The sequence below is a fragment of the Schistocerca nitens genome, chromosome 7 (genome assembly GCF_023898315.1).
Source record: "Schistocerca nitens isolate TAMUIC-IGC-003100 chromosome 7, iqSchNite1.1, whole genome shotgun sequence".
Classification (NCBI taxonomy): Eukaryota; Metazoa; Arthropoda; class Insecta; order Orthoptera; family Acrididae; genus Schistocerca; species Schistocerca nitens.
This window is the reverse complement of record NC_064620.1, coordinates 460,767,219-460,787,514: the sequence shown is the minus strand read 5'-3', so window position 1 is coordinate 460,787,514 and position 20,296 is coordinate 460,767,219. Positions and strand designations below refer to the sequence as shown.

Below are 20,296 nucleotides of genomic sequence, written 5' to 3'. Positions count from 1 at the left end.
GATCTCGCCGCAAAGAAAACCGCCTTTGATTCAGTGACTGCCGCCTCAACTTGCGTATCATGTCAGTAACACTCTCATCTCTATTGCGCGATAACACGAAACGAGCTGCCCTTCTTTGCACTTTTTCGATGTCCTCTGTCAATCCTACCTGGTAAGGATCCCACACCGCGCAGCAGTATTCCAGCAGAGGACGGACAAGTATAATGTAGGCTGTCTCTTTAGTGGGTTTGTCGCATCCTCTAAGTGTTCTGCCAACAAAGCGCAGTCTTTGTTTCGCCTTCCCCACAATGTTATCTGTGTGGTCTTTCCAATTTAAGTTGCTCGTAACTGTAATTCCTAGGTATTTAGTCGAATTGACAGCCCTTAGATTTGTGCGATTTATCGTATACTCAATTTGTATCGAATTTCTTTTAGTACCCATGTGGGTGGCCTCGCATTATTCTTTGTTTAGTGCCAATTGCCACTTTTCGCACAACACAGAAATTCTCTCTAGATTATTTTGTAAATGGAATTATAGTCTGATGATTTTACTAGACAGTAAATTACAACGTCATCTGCAAACAATCTAAGGGGCTGCTCATATTATCACCTAGATCATTTATGTAAATCAGGAATAACAGAGGGCCTATAACACTACCTTGCAAAACGCCAGATATTACTTCTGTTCTACTTGATGATTTACCGTCTATCACTACGAACTGTGACCTCTCTCAGAGGTCCAGTCACACAACTGAGACGATACTCCATATGCACGCAGATCGATTAATAGTCGCTTGTGAGGAACGGTATCGAAAGCCTTCTGGAAATCTAGGAATATGGAATCGATCTGAGATCCCTTGTCGACAGCACTCATTACTTCATGCGAATAAAGAGCTGTGTTGCACAAGGACGATATTTTCTGAATCCATGTTGGTTGTGTATCAATAAGTCATTTTCTTCAAGGTGATACATAATGTTCGAGTAGAGTATATGCTCCAAAATCCTACTGCAAATTGAGGTCAGTGATATGGGTCTGTAATTCAATGGGTTACTCCTATTTCCTTTCTTGAATATTGGTGTGACCTGTGCTACTTTCCAGTCTCTAGGAACAAACCTTTCGTCAAGTGAGCGGTTGTATATGATTGCTAAGAAAGGCGCTATTGTGTCTGTATACTCTGAAAGCAATCTGATTGGTATACCAACTGGACCGAAGACTTGCCTTTCTTACATAAGATATCTACCTAAGATATCTACTTTTATGCCATTCATGCCAACAGCTGTTCTGGTTTCGAATTCTGGAATATTTACTTCGTCTTCTTTCGTAAAGGAATTACGGAAATCTGTATTTAGTAATACCACCATCATCGGTAACATTTCCATCGCTATCGCGCAGTGTCGGTTTTGACTGTTTTTTGCCACTGGTGTACTTTACATAACACCAGAATCTCTTTGGGTTTCCTACCATGTTTTGAGACAATCTTTCACTGTGGTAACTATCAAAAGCATCTCGCATTGACGTCCGCACTAAATTTGGAGCTTCCGTGAAACTTAGCCAGTCTTCGGGATTTTCCGTTCTTCTGAGTTTGGCATGCTTTTTTCGTTGCTTCTGCGACAGTGCTCTGACGTGTTTTGTGTACCATTGTGGATCAGTCAGGTCTCTTATTAACTTTTACGGTATGATTGATTTAGCTATGGTTATTCTTTCGTGTTTCCATTTTGCAATCACATCACCAATAGTCTACTTGGACAGTTTAGAAAGGCTGAAATGCATCAAATGGATATGTTACTCAGCTGACAGCAAATGACTAAGTCACCGAGCTCTCTTGACCGACTCATTATGCTGTTAATACCGCTACCGGCAATACTCCCCGTCTTCTTAAATACTGGCGAGCCCGCCTCTAGTGATATGTAGTGATCATTTCCCGCTACCTAGGGCATTAAAATGGAATTTATTTAGATTTTTTACGATTGAATCTTCTAAAGATGGCTCTCAATTGCCTGGTGCAAGAATATATCACGGGATGACCATTTTAAGCTTTCTCAGTTCTTTCACCACTCTCTTAGCAGAGTTCTATTGGTGATTTCTAAAACATTTTTCTCTCGTGAATTCTTGCCGGTTAACAAATATTCACTTGTTGTCCCATTCTCTCTCTATTTATGCTCGATTACAGTCGTTAAAAAAGAAAAAAATTCGGTGCACATCTGTCTGTAGGTGATCTACATGGATTATGGTTTATCTTCATGGAGGCGATCTTTTGAGTGGTAACTGCATTCTTCTTTTAACGTGGACTGGATTTTGGGACTACGTTTGTTAAGGAGTCAAAATTTTAGACCCTGAGTCTATTGCAACACAGCTTTCGTGAGTGACGTTTTTCACTACACCGTGTCCATTACCACTCTTTCAGCCCTATATGTGTTAATTTGTAATTCCCCAGGTATTTTATTGGACCATGAGTGTCCATTATCAGTGTTTCTGCCTTATATATTCTAACTTGCAGTGATTTGCTCTTATTGCCTAGGTACTTTGTTAGAGCTTTCGACGTTCACCTTACGGTGTATAAATTCTAATTCTATGAATTTATCCAATTCATCTGTTTACATCTTGAACGTTGGGGCATCATACTTTCTCTCTAGCCTTTTGAGGTGAAAAGTTGTAAGCAAAAACCATTTCCATTTTCTCGCTGTTATACACAATGTATTAATAGCATTTTATAAAAATATTTTTATACTAAAATACAAATTATAACTTGAAGGTACACCTACAATGGTGTGAAACCTGCTGTGTTTCCTACGAAAGGAACCTAAATACAGCTAAAGTGGCATTGAAGAATTTTCATTAATTTAAAAAACAATTTTTTAAAGATTTTTTTAAGATTATTTTGGAGGATTTTTAAAAGTTTCTTTACAATAACAACTTTTAAAAATAAGCAAGCCAATGTGCACTCCTGATTTCAATCGTCTGTTCTAAACAAATGTTCGGCTGTCCTCCTTTTCTTTTTTGACATTTCATGTAAATTGCACTATTCACGTGAAACAAATTTTCCTTCGACAATGACGCCGCCGATTATCTACGGGATGCTTATCAGCAGAGTTATATCACATACTCTGAACGCCACATAGCTGCCTAAACTTTGCTGTATCATTTTACAGTATGACAGCCTGTAACTGAGAAGGATTTTATGAATACTAACTCCAGCTGCGAAAGCCTATGAAGTTACAAAGCCACCAATCGCTTAGGAGTCCATTAAACGCTACGAGGTGGTGCTGATCAGGCCTTGGATTTTCATAGTGAAAATGGATGTAGATTGATTGTGATTTTTTGACATTAAACCTTGTTCTTTAGACTACTTGTAACAGTAACTGCGTACCAATAAAATGGGTTACTATTTTTCTGTGCAGGTTCAAGCGAACATCGCGCAGTAAAATAGGCATTTCATAGTCAAAGAGAGTCGTGCCGTGATGAGGTACTTTTTTAAAAAAGAAACATGGGCAAGCAAATTTATGACGACATACCTGGTACGACGGGTGGTCACGCACTTCCTACTCCACTATCAAGAATTCGGTAGCTGCATTTAAAACCGGGCATGTGAGAACTGAAGATGAAGAGCATCCTGAAAGCCCAATTGAAGTCACAGTTCTGGAACCCGTAGAGGATCGGAGAATAACTGCAAAGAAGATAGCAGAGACCCTGGGCATATACAGAGAACGTGTGGGCCATATTATTCATGAGATTTTGGACATGAGAAAGCTTTAAGGCAAATGGGTTCCCAAACATCTCAGTGCAGACTAAAAGCGTAAAGGAGTGATCGCTTCACAGTCTATTTTGGTCCATTTTCGCCGAGATAGTAGGATATTTGGATCGTCTCGTGGCCATGGATGAGACAAGGATACATATTTATGATAGAGAGAGCAAAGAACAGTATAAATAAAGGAGGTACCACGGTTCCCCAGACAAAAGTTCGAAACACAAAGATCAGCAGATAACTTTCCCGCATCCGTCTTTTGGGATAAAGATGGAACCCTTCTTATTGAATACTTATACCATGGTAAAAGCACTATGTTCTAAGTCGAAATTGCCGGCCACGGTGGTCTAGCGGTTCTAGGCTCTCAGTCGGGAACCGCGCGACTGCTACGGTCGCAGGTTCGAATCCTGCCTCGGGCATGGATGTGTGTGATGTCCTTAGGTTAGTTAGGTTTAAGTAGTTCTACGTTCTAGGGGACTGATGACCACAGATGTTAAGTCCCATAGTGCTCAGAGCCATTTGAACCATTTTTTTACGTAGAAATTCTCGATAAACTGAAGCAACAATTGGTCTCCACACGTCGAGTAAAGCTGAGATAAGGAATCTTATTTCTGCAAGATAATGCTCTCGTCATGAAGCAAAAATTAGCAGATATTTACTATGGAATCCTCAAACGTACACCCCAATTATCTGATGTGGTCCCCTCAGACTATCTGTTCCCAAACCTCAAAATGGTGCAAATGGCTCTGAGCCCTATGGGACTTAACATCTGAGGTCATGAGTCCCCTAGAACTTAGAACTACTTAAACCTAACTAACCTAAGGACATCACACACATCCATGCCCAAGGCAGAATTCGAACCTGCGACCGTAGGGGTCGCGTGGCTCCAGACTGTAGCGCCTAGAACCGCTCGGTCACATCGACCGGCCCCAAACCTCAAGAAACATCTCAATGGAAGACTATTTCCGTACGCTAAGGAAGACAGAAATGTTGCTTCTGACTTTTGCAGCACAATCGAAAGATTTCTTTTTTTCAATGGATCAAAGAATTTGGAGCAAAGACGTCGCAAATGTGTTGAGCTCAAGGGGGTGTAAGTTCAGTAAATTCTCAAACCCGCGATATGTTTTTCTTTATTCAGCGAAGGACTTATCAGGACCCCCTCGTACATACGCCTCCGAAATAGGACCCGACCCCACTAGACGCACACCTACGCCCGGCGAGACGCGGCGTCGTGCCCGATCCGCGCAGGATGTGTGTCACTTAAGCCGGTGCGGCGCCCCGCTCTGAGGTTCCGCCCACGGGCGCCTGTGTCCAGTTGGGACGTCACCTTCCTCAAGAGCCGCCGTGATGGACGCTCCCGTAACGACCTCAACTGCTTCGGAGGCCCCGTGCTGTGTCCCGTAAACGAGCCCCGTCCGGTCCAGAGAGCAACAGACCGGCCCGTCTACCCATCACGCTTTCGCACAGAAATTTCCCGGCTTCCATTTCGCTTGAGTGGTGAAGTGATCCGTGTCCTCTGCCAGAGGCCTTTGAATACCACTGCCGTCAGACGGCTGCCAAGTCTCTATGCTAGCCGTCGAGAATCGTGGAAACTACCGTGGCCGCGCAGAGGTCCTCAAATGTAGATAGAAACTTCCTTCGGTGTTTCACAGTCACTTTAAGAACTACATTTTCAGTTATATGGGCCTACATTACTAACTTAGTGACCGATGCTTCGCTCGCGTTGACTGTGTGGTCTCTAAAGATTTAAAAAAAATGACAAATAGGATGAGTGGTTTTGTAGTTGTTAGTGCCAGTCTTACACTCGGTACTGATTTCTCTCATTTCAGACGGATATTCCTGTACATGGAATAGTATTCAAACGTGGTATCTACACTCCTGGAAATTGAAATAAGAACACCGTGAATTCATTGTCCCAGGAAGGGGAAACTTTATTGACACATTCCTGGGGTCAGATACATCACATGATCACACTGACAGAACCACAGGCACATAGACACAGGCAACAGAGCATGCACAATGTCGGCACTAGTACAGTGTATATCCACCTTTCGCAGCAATGCAGGCTGCTATTCTCCCATGGAGACGATCGTAGAGATGCTGGATGTACTCCTGTGGAACGGCTTGCCATGCCATTTCCACCTGGCGCCTTAGTTGGACCAGCGTTCGTGCTGGACGTGCAGACCGCGTGAGACGACGCTTCATCCAGTCCCAAACATGCCCAATGGGGGACAGATCCGGAGATCTTGCTGGCCAGGGTAGTTGACTTACACCTTCTAGAGCACGTTGGGTGGCACGGGATACATGCGGACGTGCATTGTCCTGTTGGAACAGCAAGTTCCCTTGCCGGTCTAGGAATGGTAGAACGATGACGGTTTGGATGTACCGTGCACTATTCAGTGTCCCCTCGACGATCACCAGTGGTGTACGGCCAGTGTAGGAGATCGCTCCCCACACCAGGATGCCGGGTGTTGGCCCTGTGTGCCTCGGTCGTATGCAGTTCTGATTGTGGCGCTCACCTGCACGGCGCCAAACACGCATACGACCATCATTGGCACCAAGGCAGAAGCGACTCTCATCGCTGAAGACGACACGTCTCCATTCGTCCCTCCATTCACGTCTGTCGCGACACCACTGGAGGCGGGCTGCACGATGTTGGGGCGTGAGCGGAAGACGGCCTAACGGTGTGCGGGACCGTAGCCCAGCTTCATGGAGACGGTTGCGAATGGTCCTCGCCGATACCCCAGGAGCAACAGTGTCCCTAATTTGCTGGGAAGTGGCGGTGCGGTCCCCTACGGCACTGCGTAGGATCTTACGGTCTTGGCGTGCATCCGTGCGTCGCTGCGGTCCGGTCCCAGGTCGACGGGCACGTGCACCTTCCGCCGACCACTGGCGACAACATCGATGTACTGTGGAGACCTCACGCCCCACGTGTTGAGCAATTCGGCGGTACGTCCACCCGGCCTCCCGCATGCCCACTATACGCCCTCGCTCAAAGTCCGTCAACTGCACATACGGTTCACGTCCACGCTGTCGCGGCATGCTACCAGTGTTAAAGACTGCGATGGAGCTCCGTATGCCACGGCAAACTGGCTGACACTGACGGCGGCGGTGCACAAATGCTGCGCAGCTAGCGCCATTCGACGGCCAACACCGCGGTTCCTGGTGTGTCCGCTGTGCCGTGCGTGTGATCATTGCTTGTACAGCCCTCTCGCAGTGTCCGGAGCAAGTATGGTGGGTCTGACACACCGGTGTCAATGTGTTCTTCTTTCCATTTCCAGGAGTGTATTTTGTCATCAGTAATGATTAGTTTACACAGTAATTACAACAAAAATAATTTTATAGACAAAATGTAAAGAGCCGTTTATCTTTCTCTGCAATTCTGACAGAGCCGATTTGTCGTGCTGACTGTTAAATAGCTTTCTTTGATATGGTTCCAAAGTTGCAGCACCTTCGAAACTTTTCACTCTAATTAAGGCCATAGTAGCGCGGTCTTTTCCGAGTGTACTTCTGACGAAAAAGTGGTTCCGCTTTCATAATGAAATATTTTTTGAAAAATCTTTAATCTATTTAACCTCCTTAGGAGTTGAATGTAAAAAAAAAAAAAAAAAAAACCTCAACCAAGTAAATGAAACACTCATCAGTGTTGATCACAGTATTTATTAAAAATTAATAATCACAAGTCGAAACGGTAATTTTTAATAAATCCTTGCGGTGAAGACTGATCAGACAAGTTTTACGTGTTTTCCGGTAATGTTTTCAAAATATATGACTGAAACACGTGTTTCTTTTTTAATTTCCAACCGAGAAGCCGAATACAAATTTTCATAAATTTAGCTTTAAATTTTTAAATGGCTTCATAATGAAATATTGTCCGGCCCCGGTAGCTGAGTGGCCGGAGCGTAGGAATGTCAATCCTAAGGGCCCGGGTTCGATTCCCGGCTGGGTCGGAGATTTTCTCCGCTCAGAGACTGGTTGTTGTGTTGTCCTAATCATCATCATTTCATCCCCATCGACGTGCAAGTCGCCGAAGTGGCGTCAAATCGAAAGACTTGAACCCAGCGAACGGTCTACCCGATGGGAGTACTTAACCATACGGCATTTATTTATTTAATGAAATATTTCTATAAAAACTTTCATCTCCTATCTCACCCCCTACGTGCTGAAGTTCCAAAAAGGCTGAAAAACCTGTTTTTTGTTTATGACCGAGAAATCAAATACAAATTTTTGTAGTTCTCGCTTTAAGATTGCCTTAATAATGACATGTTTGCTGAACACCTTTCATCCATTATTTCACCCCTTGGCTGTGGAATTTGGAAAAATCACTTTTAAACTGATGCCTATAGTGTAAGTTCAACGCCTTCTCCAAATTTCAAGTTTCTGTCATTAGCGGTTTGGGCTGGGCGATGATGAATCGGGGAATCGCTCAGGACGTTTACTTTTATATATAGAGATTATCCTCAGTGCTCAACTAATAAGTCGAGAGCTAATAATATGACAATTAATACCATTGGGCCGAAAGTGTCAACTATAGGTTGTACTATCGGTAGCCTCCAAACGTCTGAGCGTCATACACTCCGTCTCTCTTTTCGTATCTTTAACCCACTTGCTCCATCCTCCTCTACCACATGATAAAGATTTCACACCTCCTCAAAAACCTGGAATTATTCACCAGTCGCACGTCTCTCACAAATCGAATTCCAACCCTCCAGTGCATATCTGATCCTAGCCTCTACCTGGCCTGCTACGGCACCACTATTAACACTACCCTTTTTCCTTACACTTCCATATACTCCGTGACCTCTTGAGGCGTAGCGCTTTGTAACGGGCCTATACAGGGTGGTCAGAAACAGTCTCAAAAGCTTGTAAAGTTTTTGCACGGTAGGTTGTGCTGAGAAATACCTGTTAAAAAATTCGATACGCTATGCTGTTTCCGATTTAATTGTTGTTTTTCTTGTGGTCTTCAGTCCTGAGACTGGTTTGAGCAGCTCTCCATGCTATTCTATCCTGTGCAAGCTTCTTCATCTCCCAGTACATACTGCAGCCTACATCCTTTTGAATCAGCTTAGTGTATTCCTCTCTTGGTCTCCCTCTACGATTTTTACCCTCCACGCTGCCCTCCAACACTAAATTCGTGATCCCTTGATGCCTCAGAATATGTCCTACTAACCGATCCCTTCTCCTAGTCAAATTGTGGCACAAACTCCTCTTCTCTCCAATTCTATTCAATACCTCCTCATAAGTTTGTGATCTACCCATCTAATCTTCAGCATTCCCAATTTAATTAGCATTGACATTACCCAAGGCATAACGCGCGCAGCGACGTGATTGGCTAATGTCAATGTTTAATTAGCATTGACATTAGCCAATCACGTCGTTGCGCGCGTAAATTCAAGCATTCCGTGACTTTCCACTTGTTCCAACGCTCGTTACCATTCAAAATGTGCCTTTTTAGGAAGTGAAAAGTTTAATCGAGGTAAGTAAAAGTTACGTTTGTTCGGTATGAGGAAACAAAACGAAGAATACTTCTGGCGATACTGTTTGGTAGGATGCTTGAATTTGTGCTCGCAGCGACCTGATTGGCTAACTTCAATGCTAATTAAATCGAAAACGGCGCAATGTATCTAATTATTATGACAGTTGTGCGTTCCGATCGAATAGCAGTTCTTATGACTGTGTTCAGGGATCGTCAGACGACGTTGTCAGAGGTCGTCCGATAACATCGGCCATCAGCTTGGTCGCGATCCGCCCGATCTCGTTCGACAATTTTCGGTGGGGTCGAGCAGGTTATGTTAGCTTAGAATTTATTCTTTATATGAAGCAGGTTGGATTTTAACCTCAAACGGTTGGATGAATACCACGACACCTTGTGACGTATATATATATATATATATATATATATATATATATATATATATATATATTCGGTGCCTACAGTGTCACGTCTTTCAGTGTCACACAAATTTTTATTTTTAAAGGGGATCACTTAAGACTCTTTCCATGGGTTCGCCCCTCAAATTTCTCCCTCATATCACAAAATTGTCGTCTGATGTAGTACAAACTGAAAAAATAAATACCTTTTAAAGCACAGTTTCGTATATAATTTATATTCAAAACCTTACACCTGTGTCACAGAACAAATCCTACACCGAGAATACTTTACACAAGTTTAAGGGAAGAAATGCTTCCGATAATTATTACAGTATTTAAAGAACATCAAAATATGAACAGGCTGAACTGAACAAACAGTACATGAGACTATGTTAATCAATTCAACTGTAAAAAGCTAAGGAGCATATTATTAGCAAAATGAGAAATATGCAAAAGTTAAATGCCAAAATGAGCACTTCTCAACTGGGAGTAAACCAAAACAATCAGAATGGCTGAATGAGAGCACAATAACATGAGCCATAAATGAATAAGAGCTAAGCAACTAAGCAAATAAGAGAATAGGCAAAAATGAGATTCCAACAAAATAGCTGGCCGAACTCCGACGGCACTTATATACGGTTGTGCTTGTGGCGGCACCTCGCGGCCCGTACGCAACACGTGCGCCTGCGATCGCAATGCACTCTTAGCGCTCGCGGCGGCGTCTAGCGGCCCGTACGCAAGTTGTGCGATTGCTGTCGCTGGTCGACCCTTAATCTATGATGTTACAACCTCTGTGCTTAGAAACGAGTGCTGCACTGTGGCGTTTGCTATTAAAAAGATGACGAATGACCTGTGTATGTCTCAAAAAAAAAAAAAAAAAGAAAGAAAAAGAAATAAACGTGGTGCGTACTGTACACACTGTCTTCAGTTATTGGAACTACCTGACAAGTTTTACGAATGTGTGAGATTAAGAGGAAAACGCCATGCCACAAAATTTTAAAACGCTTTAACTTTGTGAAACCACTTTCCTTCTCTCACCGCCGACTAGCCTCAAAATCGGCTGCCACCTTTGAAGATAAATTCTATAGGTGATGTTTTATATATTTATACCTGTGTATTACGAAAATATATAGTTTCATGACACATCGCACTAACTTCAGAGTATGGTTTTTATGCTACTGTGGCGACTTCGGTGTGTAAACGTTTTGCCAAAGATGTTATGAGCACATAATGGTTAATTTACGTGGTGAAATGAGATTTGTGATAGCGATGTTATTTCTGACCGAGTGCAGCTTTTAATAAAAGAAATCAATTATATTACAGTGTCTTTAAGTGCACTTGCTCGAAGCATAGCTCCAAAATTCGGTATAGAACAAAGTCAAAATTTCGTAGTATTTGGGGTGCAAGAGTGAAAATATTAACTTTGAAATTAATATTTCGGCCATCGAAAATAGCATCTAACATATCACACAAAAACTTTGAAACTGTACTTTTCAGAACGCGGTACCATATAGGCCTAATCGTTGGAAAGATGTAATTGCCAGATGTCAAATACTAAGGTGTCACTTGTAGTCTTACTTAAGCAAGGACTGCATCTTTAATGTGAATCAGATTTTTTAATACAGCTCAAATCATACCTCTACATGTACTCGAAATCCTTTTTGCTGAATTTATTTGAAATTGTACACACAATTAACCTTCACTGACTGTCATTCAGCACACGCGCGAAAGACAAAGTTTGGACTAAGATACTCTGAACACGTAAAACTCTGTAAAGTAGAAACACGTACGTACACCTCACTTTCAAACCATTTCATGCAACTGAATCATTAGCCTACTGGCATAAAGAAACCAGTAAGCAGCAACAATCATTTGTAGAGAGCTAATAACCTCTTACAACAACCCACAAAGATCCATAACAGTATCTTTAATCATATAATACACCATTCTTGTCACTTGAACAAATTATTTTTCAAGGTCATAATCTACACCTTTAATTTCCGATAAAAATTTTTCCTACTTGTGGTTTCCAATAAACGTGCGATTTCAGTCCCTAGATTCCGAACTGTGTCCTGAGTATGATATTTTCGTCCTGAACTATAACTAACTAACCTCTTCTACTCCAAATGAAGCACCTTTTCCTCTATAACTTTAATCCTACTTTTCGTTTATAACACTTCCCAATATTCGTGCCACACCTTTCCTTCTAACAATTCCTCTTCAATATCATGCAAACACCGCCCCTAGAAAATGTTGTAATCATCTGTACAGGTTTGAAGACCACACAACATCTCATCAGACTTGATGGTTTCCATTCATTCTTTTAATTATTTTCTTCAAAGGCTGAAGACGATAGCGCGGAAACAGTCCGTACGCACATAGCGGGAGAGTGTAAATGACAGAAAATAAAAAAAGGTGGTTTGACTGGCAGGCATTCAGACTTTGTTAGCTGGACTTTTGCATGTATTGTGAACACATACTGTGGTTTCATTTATTCGTTCATGTCGCTCACGGTCACGCTAAAGGTTTTAACTGGAGATTCTGGTCGAAAATGAGGAAAATTGGGTTTTATAATTTTCTTCCACGAGATATATGAATTACGCCCTGCAAAAGGAAACTGTTGAATGGAAACGTGCTCCGACCGAAACCTGGACAGGCGTAAGCGCTCAGTGAATTACTTCATGAAAAGTCTCGATCAGTATACGACTTTCTGTCCGTTGAAGATTAGCTTAAAAGATTCTCCAGTGCTAATACCCAGAATGAGAACGGGAGCTTCAACGCATACATTTGGAGACTGGCACCGAAAAGTCGCCACTGTGTGGCGGAAACTGTTGTTACAGCCGTATATTCCACGAGGGTTATTCATCTATTCTGAAGACCATTAACGTGTTAGAAATCTACACCTTTAATCTACTTCGCGGAGTTATCTGACAGGAAACGTGTGGCCGCCGCGGAGCAAGTAGTTTCTCAGTATGTTAAATATAAAAAGAGCACGGACTGAAAAAATACAGCTCCAAATTTAGAGTCAGAATATGTTTGGAGGAGAGGAAGGATGCCTCTATGGTCCTGAAATCGCAGATTAACCGTAAGTTTTCAAACAATGTTTTATTTTTAAAACAATTCTCATTTATTGTTCTGTCTCAGTTGCACATTTTCTGATTAGATTCCATGTTTCGATCACTCAGGGTCATCTTCAGTTATAAGTAGTTTTTTATTTTTTTTTACTCCAACCTCTAAACAAAACAGCATTTTTCAGAGTGCTAAGTGCTCTAGAGCGTCGACAAATTAACCGATCCATTATATGTTTTCTCAAAACGAAAGATAATTATATTAAGGGTGCCTTAGGTTAAGCTGCTTTACTGTATTCGAATTTTAAAGTAAACTTAGAAAACCAGGACAAGAAACTGATATGTTTTTTAAGTGACTCCCATTTTTTCTGCGGTATTTTTCGAAACACCATCGTGATGCCACCACAAATTCATTCTAATTTAATTATTTTCTATCTCGGGACTCAGAAGTACTCTCCGCGCAAACCGAGACGGACCACGAGGCGCATAATTTGACTAAGTCTGCATCTGACATTTTCAATTTGTTCTGAGACAAAAAGGCGTTTTTAATACACTATTGTATATATAATAAAGTCGTAAAACTCCCTTTTAATAAAAACAGTCCTTGTATGAAAAAATTCAAAACTTCTCCCATTATTCGTGTCTCTTTACCAGAACGTCCTCTAAGGGACTGTGTGTGGTATCTGGAGAGGAACTGTTAACTGTGTGTAACCGTAATGCGCATATGTAGAGCGTGGTGTATAAGTAAATATGACAACGAAATACCATCCAGGATATTGAAGTAAAAAGTAGTCCAGAATTTTTTGCTAATAGAAGCAAGTATGAAGCCCCACCCTTAATCAGTGGTGTATTATAAATCCTCGATGGGTATTTCTGGTATAGTTTTTATTTTCTTATTCTTTGATAGTGTTAGTAAATCACTCTAAAAGAATGATAGGATGCCACTTTCAACAACGACACTGTTGATTATTGGGTGTATTGTCGCATCTAGTGGCAAAGCGCGTACGTTGAAACCGAGACGTCTAACAAATCCCGGCCGGAACATAGAAATTATCAGTCTATCTTTAACTAGTCTTCATCTGTCTACGATTTTAGGAGTCGCTATGAACGATTCGACCTCTCTGGCGCAGAGTTAAAATTACAGCACGTTTTTAAATTCCGGTCTCCTGCTTCCATCTCATTACGAGGTAATAAGGTATGTACCTGATCAGGTATACAAACACACTGCTAGATGCACACGGTGTAATGTAAACTAATGCGAACTGATTGCTACACAGACAGGTCAAGAAACGATGCCAATTCGAATGGAACCGTCGCAGGTAAAGGCACGTCAGTGTTGTTGTGGATACTCATGAATGCCCCTCTAGGTGAACAACCAGTCAATTCAGAATGAGATTTTCACTCTGCAGCGGAGTGTGCGCTGATATGAAACTTCCTGGCAGATTAAAACTGTGTGCCGGACCGAGACTCGAACTCGAGACCTTTGCCTTGCGCGGGCAAGTGCTCTACCAACTGAGCTACCCAAGCACGACTCACGCCCCGTCCTCACAGCCAGGAAGTTTCATATCAGCGCACACTCCGCTGCAGAGTAAAAATCTCATTCTGGAAACATCCCCCAGGCTGTGGCTAAGCCATGTCTCCGCAATATCCTTTCTTTCAGGAGTACTAGTTCTGCAGGGATCGCAGGAGAGCTTCTGTAAAGTTTGGAAGGTAGGAGACAAGATACTGGCAGAAGTAAAGCTGTGAGGAGTGGGCGTGCGTCGTGCTTTGGCAGCTCAGTTGGTGGAGCACTTGCCCGCGAAAAGCAAAGGTCCCGAGTTCGAGTCTCGGTCCGGCACACAGTTTTAATCTGACAGGAAGTTTCAACCAGACAATTATATGACAGAGGCGCTTAGTTTTTAGATGTTTACACTTGTAGCATCAGAATAGCGATATAATAGAATATTCAAAACGAAATCCCTACTTTAACCGCAACTCCATGGCTGTGATAGGCGATCGGAAATTTTTTTCGGGTACTTAATACCTTATTCAGCATTTTGGAGTGTGACGTATAGTTACCAATTTCCACAGCTCCACCTGGAATCACTCGATCGTAAACTAGCAAAGCCGTAAGGTTATATGTCTGAGTTTTTTTTATTGTATTTGGAAATCAGGGAAGTTCGTAGTTTCCGCAAGGTGAAGATGATCGCTAGCAACAGCCGTTAGACTACAGGTGTTTCTTACAATGAGACAGTACTGACCAGCGAGGCGATGGCCGACCACAGCTGGTCGTCGGGGTAGAGGTAGAGGTCGAGCAGCGTCCAGACGCCGCGCCACGTGAACACGATCAGGTTGCCCACGACGAGCACGCTGAAGGCGCAGTCCAGAACCCACAGCACGCCGTGCTGCGACCTCTGCAACACGCCAACAGGCCGTCGCCCGCTCAGCACCGCGGTCCGTCCACTACGTACAGCTACTGCGCGGCGTGTTTATAAGTCTAACACAACAATGGGTTGTGCAGTGGCAAAGAGGCGTACTGATGGGTAGCAGAGCAGCAGGAATGTACTGAACATAGTGGGCAAAATAAGACTGCCCATACACTTCAAGAAAGGCAACCCAGTTTAATCACCCTCACTAGGCTCGAATTACGTCAGTTGCGTTGCCTAAGGTGCATGAAATATTTTCCGGGATAATTTTGTAAGGGGCATTAGAGGGCATCGCTGCAAATTACATTCGAGTCCGAAGCGGGTATAAAGGCATCGTGTTATTACCAAATGCTTCCAAACAGGACCACCGTGCTGTTATTCTGTTCGTGGCTGCTGTAGGTCAAACAACGGTAGGCATCCATCGGAGAATGAAGACTGTGTTTGGGGCGGCAGCATGTCGGTCGAGCGGCGCGGAGTGGCCGCGCGGTTAGAGACGTCATGTCACGGATTGCGCGGCCCCTCTCTCCGGAGGTTCAAGCCCTCACTCGGGCATGGGTGTGTGTGTATGTGTGTGTGTGTGTGTGTGTGTGTGTGTGTTGTTCTTAGCATGAGTTAGTGTAATTAGTGTGTAAGTCTAGGGACCGATGACCTCAGCAGTTTAGTCCCTTAGAAATTCATACACATTTGACCATGTCGGTCGGAAACCACCCCTGTGGAATGGCGCACCAAGGTCCATGCTCGTCGTGACTGGACACGTGACGCCGGTCGATCTGAGAGGCCAGCCTCATCCACAGCAAGTGGGCTGTTGATGCACCCGCACTTCAGTCCTGATCTCTGCCCGTGCAATTATCACGCCTTCGGTCCTCTAAAAAGCCTTGTAGGGTCGACGATTCCAGTCGGACGACGATATGCGGCGGGCACTTACCGATTTCTTCAAGCAGCAGGACACTGTGTTTTACCAGACAGGTATCTTCAAAATGGTGCGTGTGTGGGATGATTTTCTATACTGTATTTTTATATGTGCGTCCATATCTCCCCACATGTAACATTTACACTACTGCTAAAATTGCTACACCACGAAGATGACATGCTACAGACGCGAAATTTAACCGACAGGAAGAAGATGCTGTGATATGCAAATGATTAGCTTTTCAGAGCATTCACACAAGGTTGGTGCCAGTGGCGACACCTACAACGTGCTGACATGAGGAAAGTTTCTAACCGACTTCTCATACACAAACAGCAGTTGACCGGCGTTGCCTGGTGAAACGTTGTTGTGATGCCTCGTGCCATCACGTTTCCGACTTTGATAAAGATCGGATTGTAGCCTATCGCGATGGCGGTTTATCGAATCGCGACATTGCTGCTCGCGTTGGTCGAGATCCAATGACTGTTAGCAGAATATGGAATCGGTGGGTTCAGGAGGGTAATACGGAACGCCGTGCTGGATCCCAACGGCCTCGTATCACTAGCAGTCGAGATGACAGGCATCTTATCCGCATGGCTGTAACAGACCGTGCAGCCACGTCTCGATCCCTGAGTCAAGAGATGGGGACGTTTGCAAGACAACAACCATCTCCACGAACAGTTCGACGACGTTTGCAGCAGCATGGACTATCAGCTCGGAGACCGTGGCTGCGGTTACCCTTGACGCTGCATCACAGACAGGAGCGCCTACGATGGTGTACTCAACAAAGAACTTGGATGCACGAATGGCAAAACGTCATTTTTTCGGATGAATCCACAGCATCAGCATCATGATGGTCGCATCCGTGTTTGGCGACATCGCGGTGAACGCACATTGGAAGCGTGTATTCGTCATCGCCATACTGGTATATCACCCGGCGTGATGGCATGGGGTGCCATTGGTTACACGTCTCGGTCTCCTCTTGTTCGCATTGACGGCACTTTGAACAGTGGAGCTACATTTCAGATATGTTACTACCCGTGGCTCTACCCTCCATTCGATCCCTGCGAAACCCTACATTTCAGCAGGATAATACACAACCTTATGTTGCAGGTCCTGTACGGGCCTTTCTGGATACAGAAAATGTTCGACTGCTGCCCTGGCCAGCACATTCTCCAGATCTCTCACCAATTGAAAACGTCTGATCATGGTGGCCGAGCAACTGGCTCGTCACAATACGCCAGTCACTACTCTTGATGAACTGTGGTATCTTGTTGAAGCTGCATAGGCTGCTGTACCTGTACACGCCATCCAAGCTCTGTTTGACTCAATGCCCAGGCGTATCAAGGCCGTTATTACGGCCAGATGGTTATTCTGGGTACTGATTTCTCAGGATCTATGCACCCAAACTGCGTGAAAAAAATGCCGGCCGAAGTGGCCGTGCGGTTAAAGGCACTGCAGTCTGGAACCGCAAGACCGCTACGGTCGCAGGTTCGAATCCTGCCTCGGGCATGGATGTTTGTGATGTCCTTAGGTTAGTTAGGTTTAACTAGTTCTAAGTTCTAGGGGACTAATGACCTCAGCAGTTGAGTCCCATAGCGCTCAGAGCCATTTTTGCGTGAAAATGTAATCACATGTCAGTTCTAGTACAATATAGTATCCCTTAAGTGAAAAAACGCACTATATTCATTTCTGGACAGTAATTAGTCATACTAGCAATTAATATAGCACATGAGCAGCAGTAAATAAACAGTGAAGAATGCTACAAGTTTTTGGGAGTACATATTGATGAAGACTTGAACTGGAAGAGCATACTACTAAGCTTCTCAAACAATTAAGTTCCCCTACCTTTGCTCTTGGTTTAATTGCTAAACTTGGAAACATGTGAATGAACCTCTCGACGTATTTTTCGTATTTACGCTCAATAATGCCTGAAGACAACCTATATAAGTGTAGTTGTACAATAGAACTAAAAAACTGTTCATTATTATTATTAACACTTATATAAATATACGTGTTAATATTTAACACTAATACACATATGCGTAGTGGTTAGCACACTGGACTCGCATTCAGGAGGACGACGGTTCAATCCCGTTTCCGGCCATCCTGATTTAGGTTTCCCGTGATTTCCCTAAATCGCTCCAGGCAAATGCCGGGATGGTTGCTTTGAAAGGGCACGGCCGACTTCCTTCCCCGACCTTCCATAATGGGATCAGAGCGATGACCTCGCTGTTTGGTCTCTTCCCCCAAACAACCCAACCCAGCCCAACACATATATGTATCCAGTACCTGACTAATTCCAAATATGTTCGTAAATGGATCTATGGAATACTTAACTAGCTAATTACACCGATGGTACAGAAGGACAGAGCGAAATTCAGAATTTAAAGAGAATTCATAAAACTTATAAAATGACGTTCCAAGTCACCAAAACTATTTCCATAGGTCGTTGAGGAAGTCCTACAAAATGTAGGATCGAAACAGCGATAAATATGTCTGATGTCAGTCATGCGTGACACGGGATTTTTTTTTTTTTTTTGAGTCATCACACTTCTGACTGGTTTGATGGACCCCGCCACGAATACCTCTCCTGTGGCAATCTCTTCATCTTGCACTTGCAACCTATGTGAAATTATTCCGTGATGTCTTATCATGTGTTCTACCATCTTCTTCCTTCTTCTTTTCAGTGTTTTACATATATTCGTTTCCTCGCCGATTCTCCGGAGGATCTCCTCGTTCCTTATATAACCAGTCCACGTAAATTTCAGCAGTATTCATCTACATCTGCATCATACTCCGCAAGCCATGTAATAGCGTGTGGCGGAGGGTACTTTCGGTACAACTATCTGATCTCTCCAACCCTGTTCCACTCGTGAATAGTGCGTGGGAAGAACGATTGTCAGTAAGCCTCTGTATTGGCCTAATTTCTCGAGTTATCCCCTCGTAGTCAATACGCGAGATGTATGTGGAGGGAAGTAATATGTTGTCCAACTCCTGATAAGTGATGCCCCGAAATTTCAATAGTAAATCGCTCTGTGATGTACAACGCCTCTCTTGTAGCGTCTGTCAGTGGAGTTTGTTTTGCATCTCCTTAACGTTCTCCCGCCAGCTAAACGATCCCGTGACGAAACGTGCCGCTCTTCGTTGGATCTTCTCAACCTCCTGTATCAGTCCTACCTGATAGTGATCCCAGATAGATGAACAACACTCATGAATCTGGCGGATAAGCGCCTTATAAGCCACTTCTTTCGTGGATGTGTTACATTTCCTTAAGATTCTTCGGATGAATCTGAGTCTGATGTCCGCTTTCCCGACTAATTGTTTTATGTGGTCATGCCACTTAAGGTCGCTCTGGATAGTAACGCCTAGATATTTTACCGCAGACGTTGTCTCCAGCTGTTTGTCATTTATAGTGTAGCAGTACAATAGTGGCTTTCCTTTCCTATATATGCGCAATATGTTACATTTATTTACGTTCAGGGTCAACTGCGAGAGCCTGCACCAATCAGCAATCCTCTGCAGGTCGTTTTGCAAAATCTTACTACCTTCTGACATTGCTACTTTAGTACAGACAACTGCACCATCCGCGAATAGCCTTCAAGAGCATCTGACACTTTATACTAGATAATTTATATATATTGTAAATAGCAACGCGCCGCTGCTACGGTCACAGATTCGAATCCTGCCTCGGGCATGGATGTGTGTAACGTCCTTAGGTTAGTCAGGTTTAAGTAGTTCTAAGTTGTAGGGGACTGATGACCTCAGATTATAAGTCCCATAGTCCTCAGAGCCATTTGAACCATAAACAGCAACGGTCCTACTACACTTCTCTGCGGTACTCCGAATATTACCTTTACATCTGTCGACTTTGTTCCCTTAAGAGCGACGTGTTGAGTTCTGTCTGCAAGAAAGTCTTGAATCCAGTTGCAAGTCTGCTCTGATACTCCGCAAGCTCGTATTTTTTTTTTTTTCATTAAACGGCAATGCGGGACAGTGTCAAATGCCTTACTGAAATCAAGGAACACGGTGTCTACCTGAGCGCCGTTGTGCACTGCACTGTGGATCTCATGGAGGAACTGAGTGAGCTGAGTTTCGCAGGATCCCTGTTTGTGGAATCCATGTTAATTTTTACAGAGACGTTCATTTTCCAAAAACGTCACAATTCTTCAGCATAAAACAAGTTCCATAATTCTACAACATATTGACGTCAAAGATATAAAAATTACGTGGATCTGTCTTATGGCCTTTCTTAAAAACTGGAATGACCTGCATTTTTTTCCAGTCGTTAGGTACTTTTCGTTGCTCAAGCGATCTACGATA

The 20,296-nt window shown here is 43.4% G+C and overlaps 1 protein-coding gene and 1 non-coding gene across 2 annotated transcripts in view; one reads left to right on the top strand and one right to left on the bottom strand.

The window, feature by feature from the left end:
- The window catches only part of LOC126195692 (uncharacterized), a 432,385-nt gene that overhangs the window by 60,195 nt on the left and 351,894 nt on the right, over positions 1–20,296 (bottom strand). Inside the window, exon 4 of the mRNA XM_049934320.1 lies at positions 14,902–15,054. Coding sequence (XP_049790277.1) covers positions 14,902–15,054 — 153 coding nt within the window. The remainder of the gene's footprint in view (positions 1–14,901; positions 15,055–20,296) is intronic.
- Trnad-guc (transfer RNA aspartic acid (anticodon GUC)) lies at positions 7,599–7,672 on the top strand. The gene has a single exon. It is a non-coding gene; the product is annotated as a tRNA-Asp (tRNA).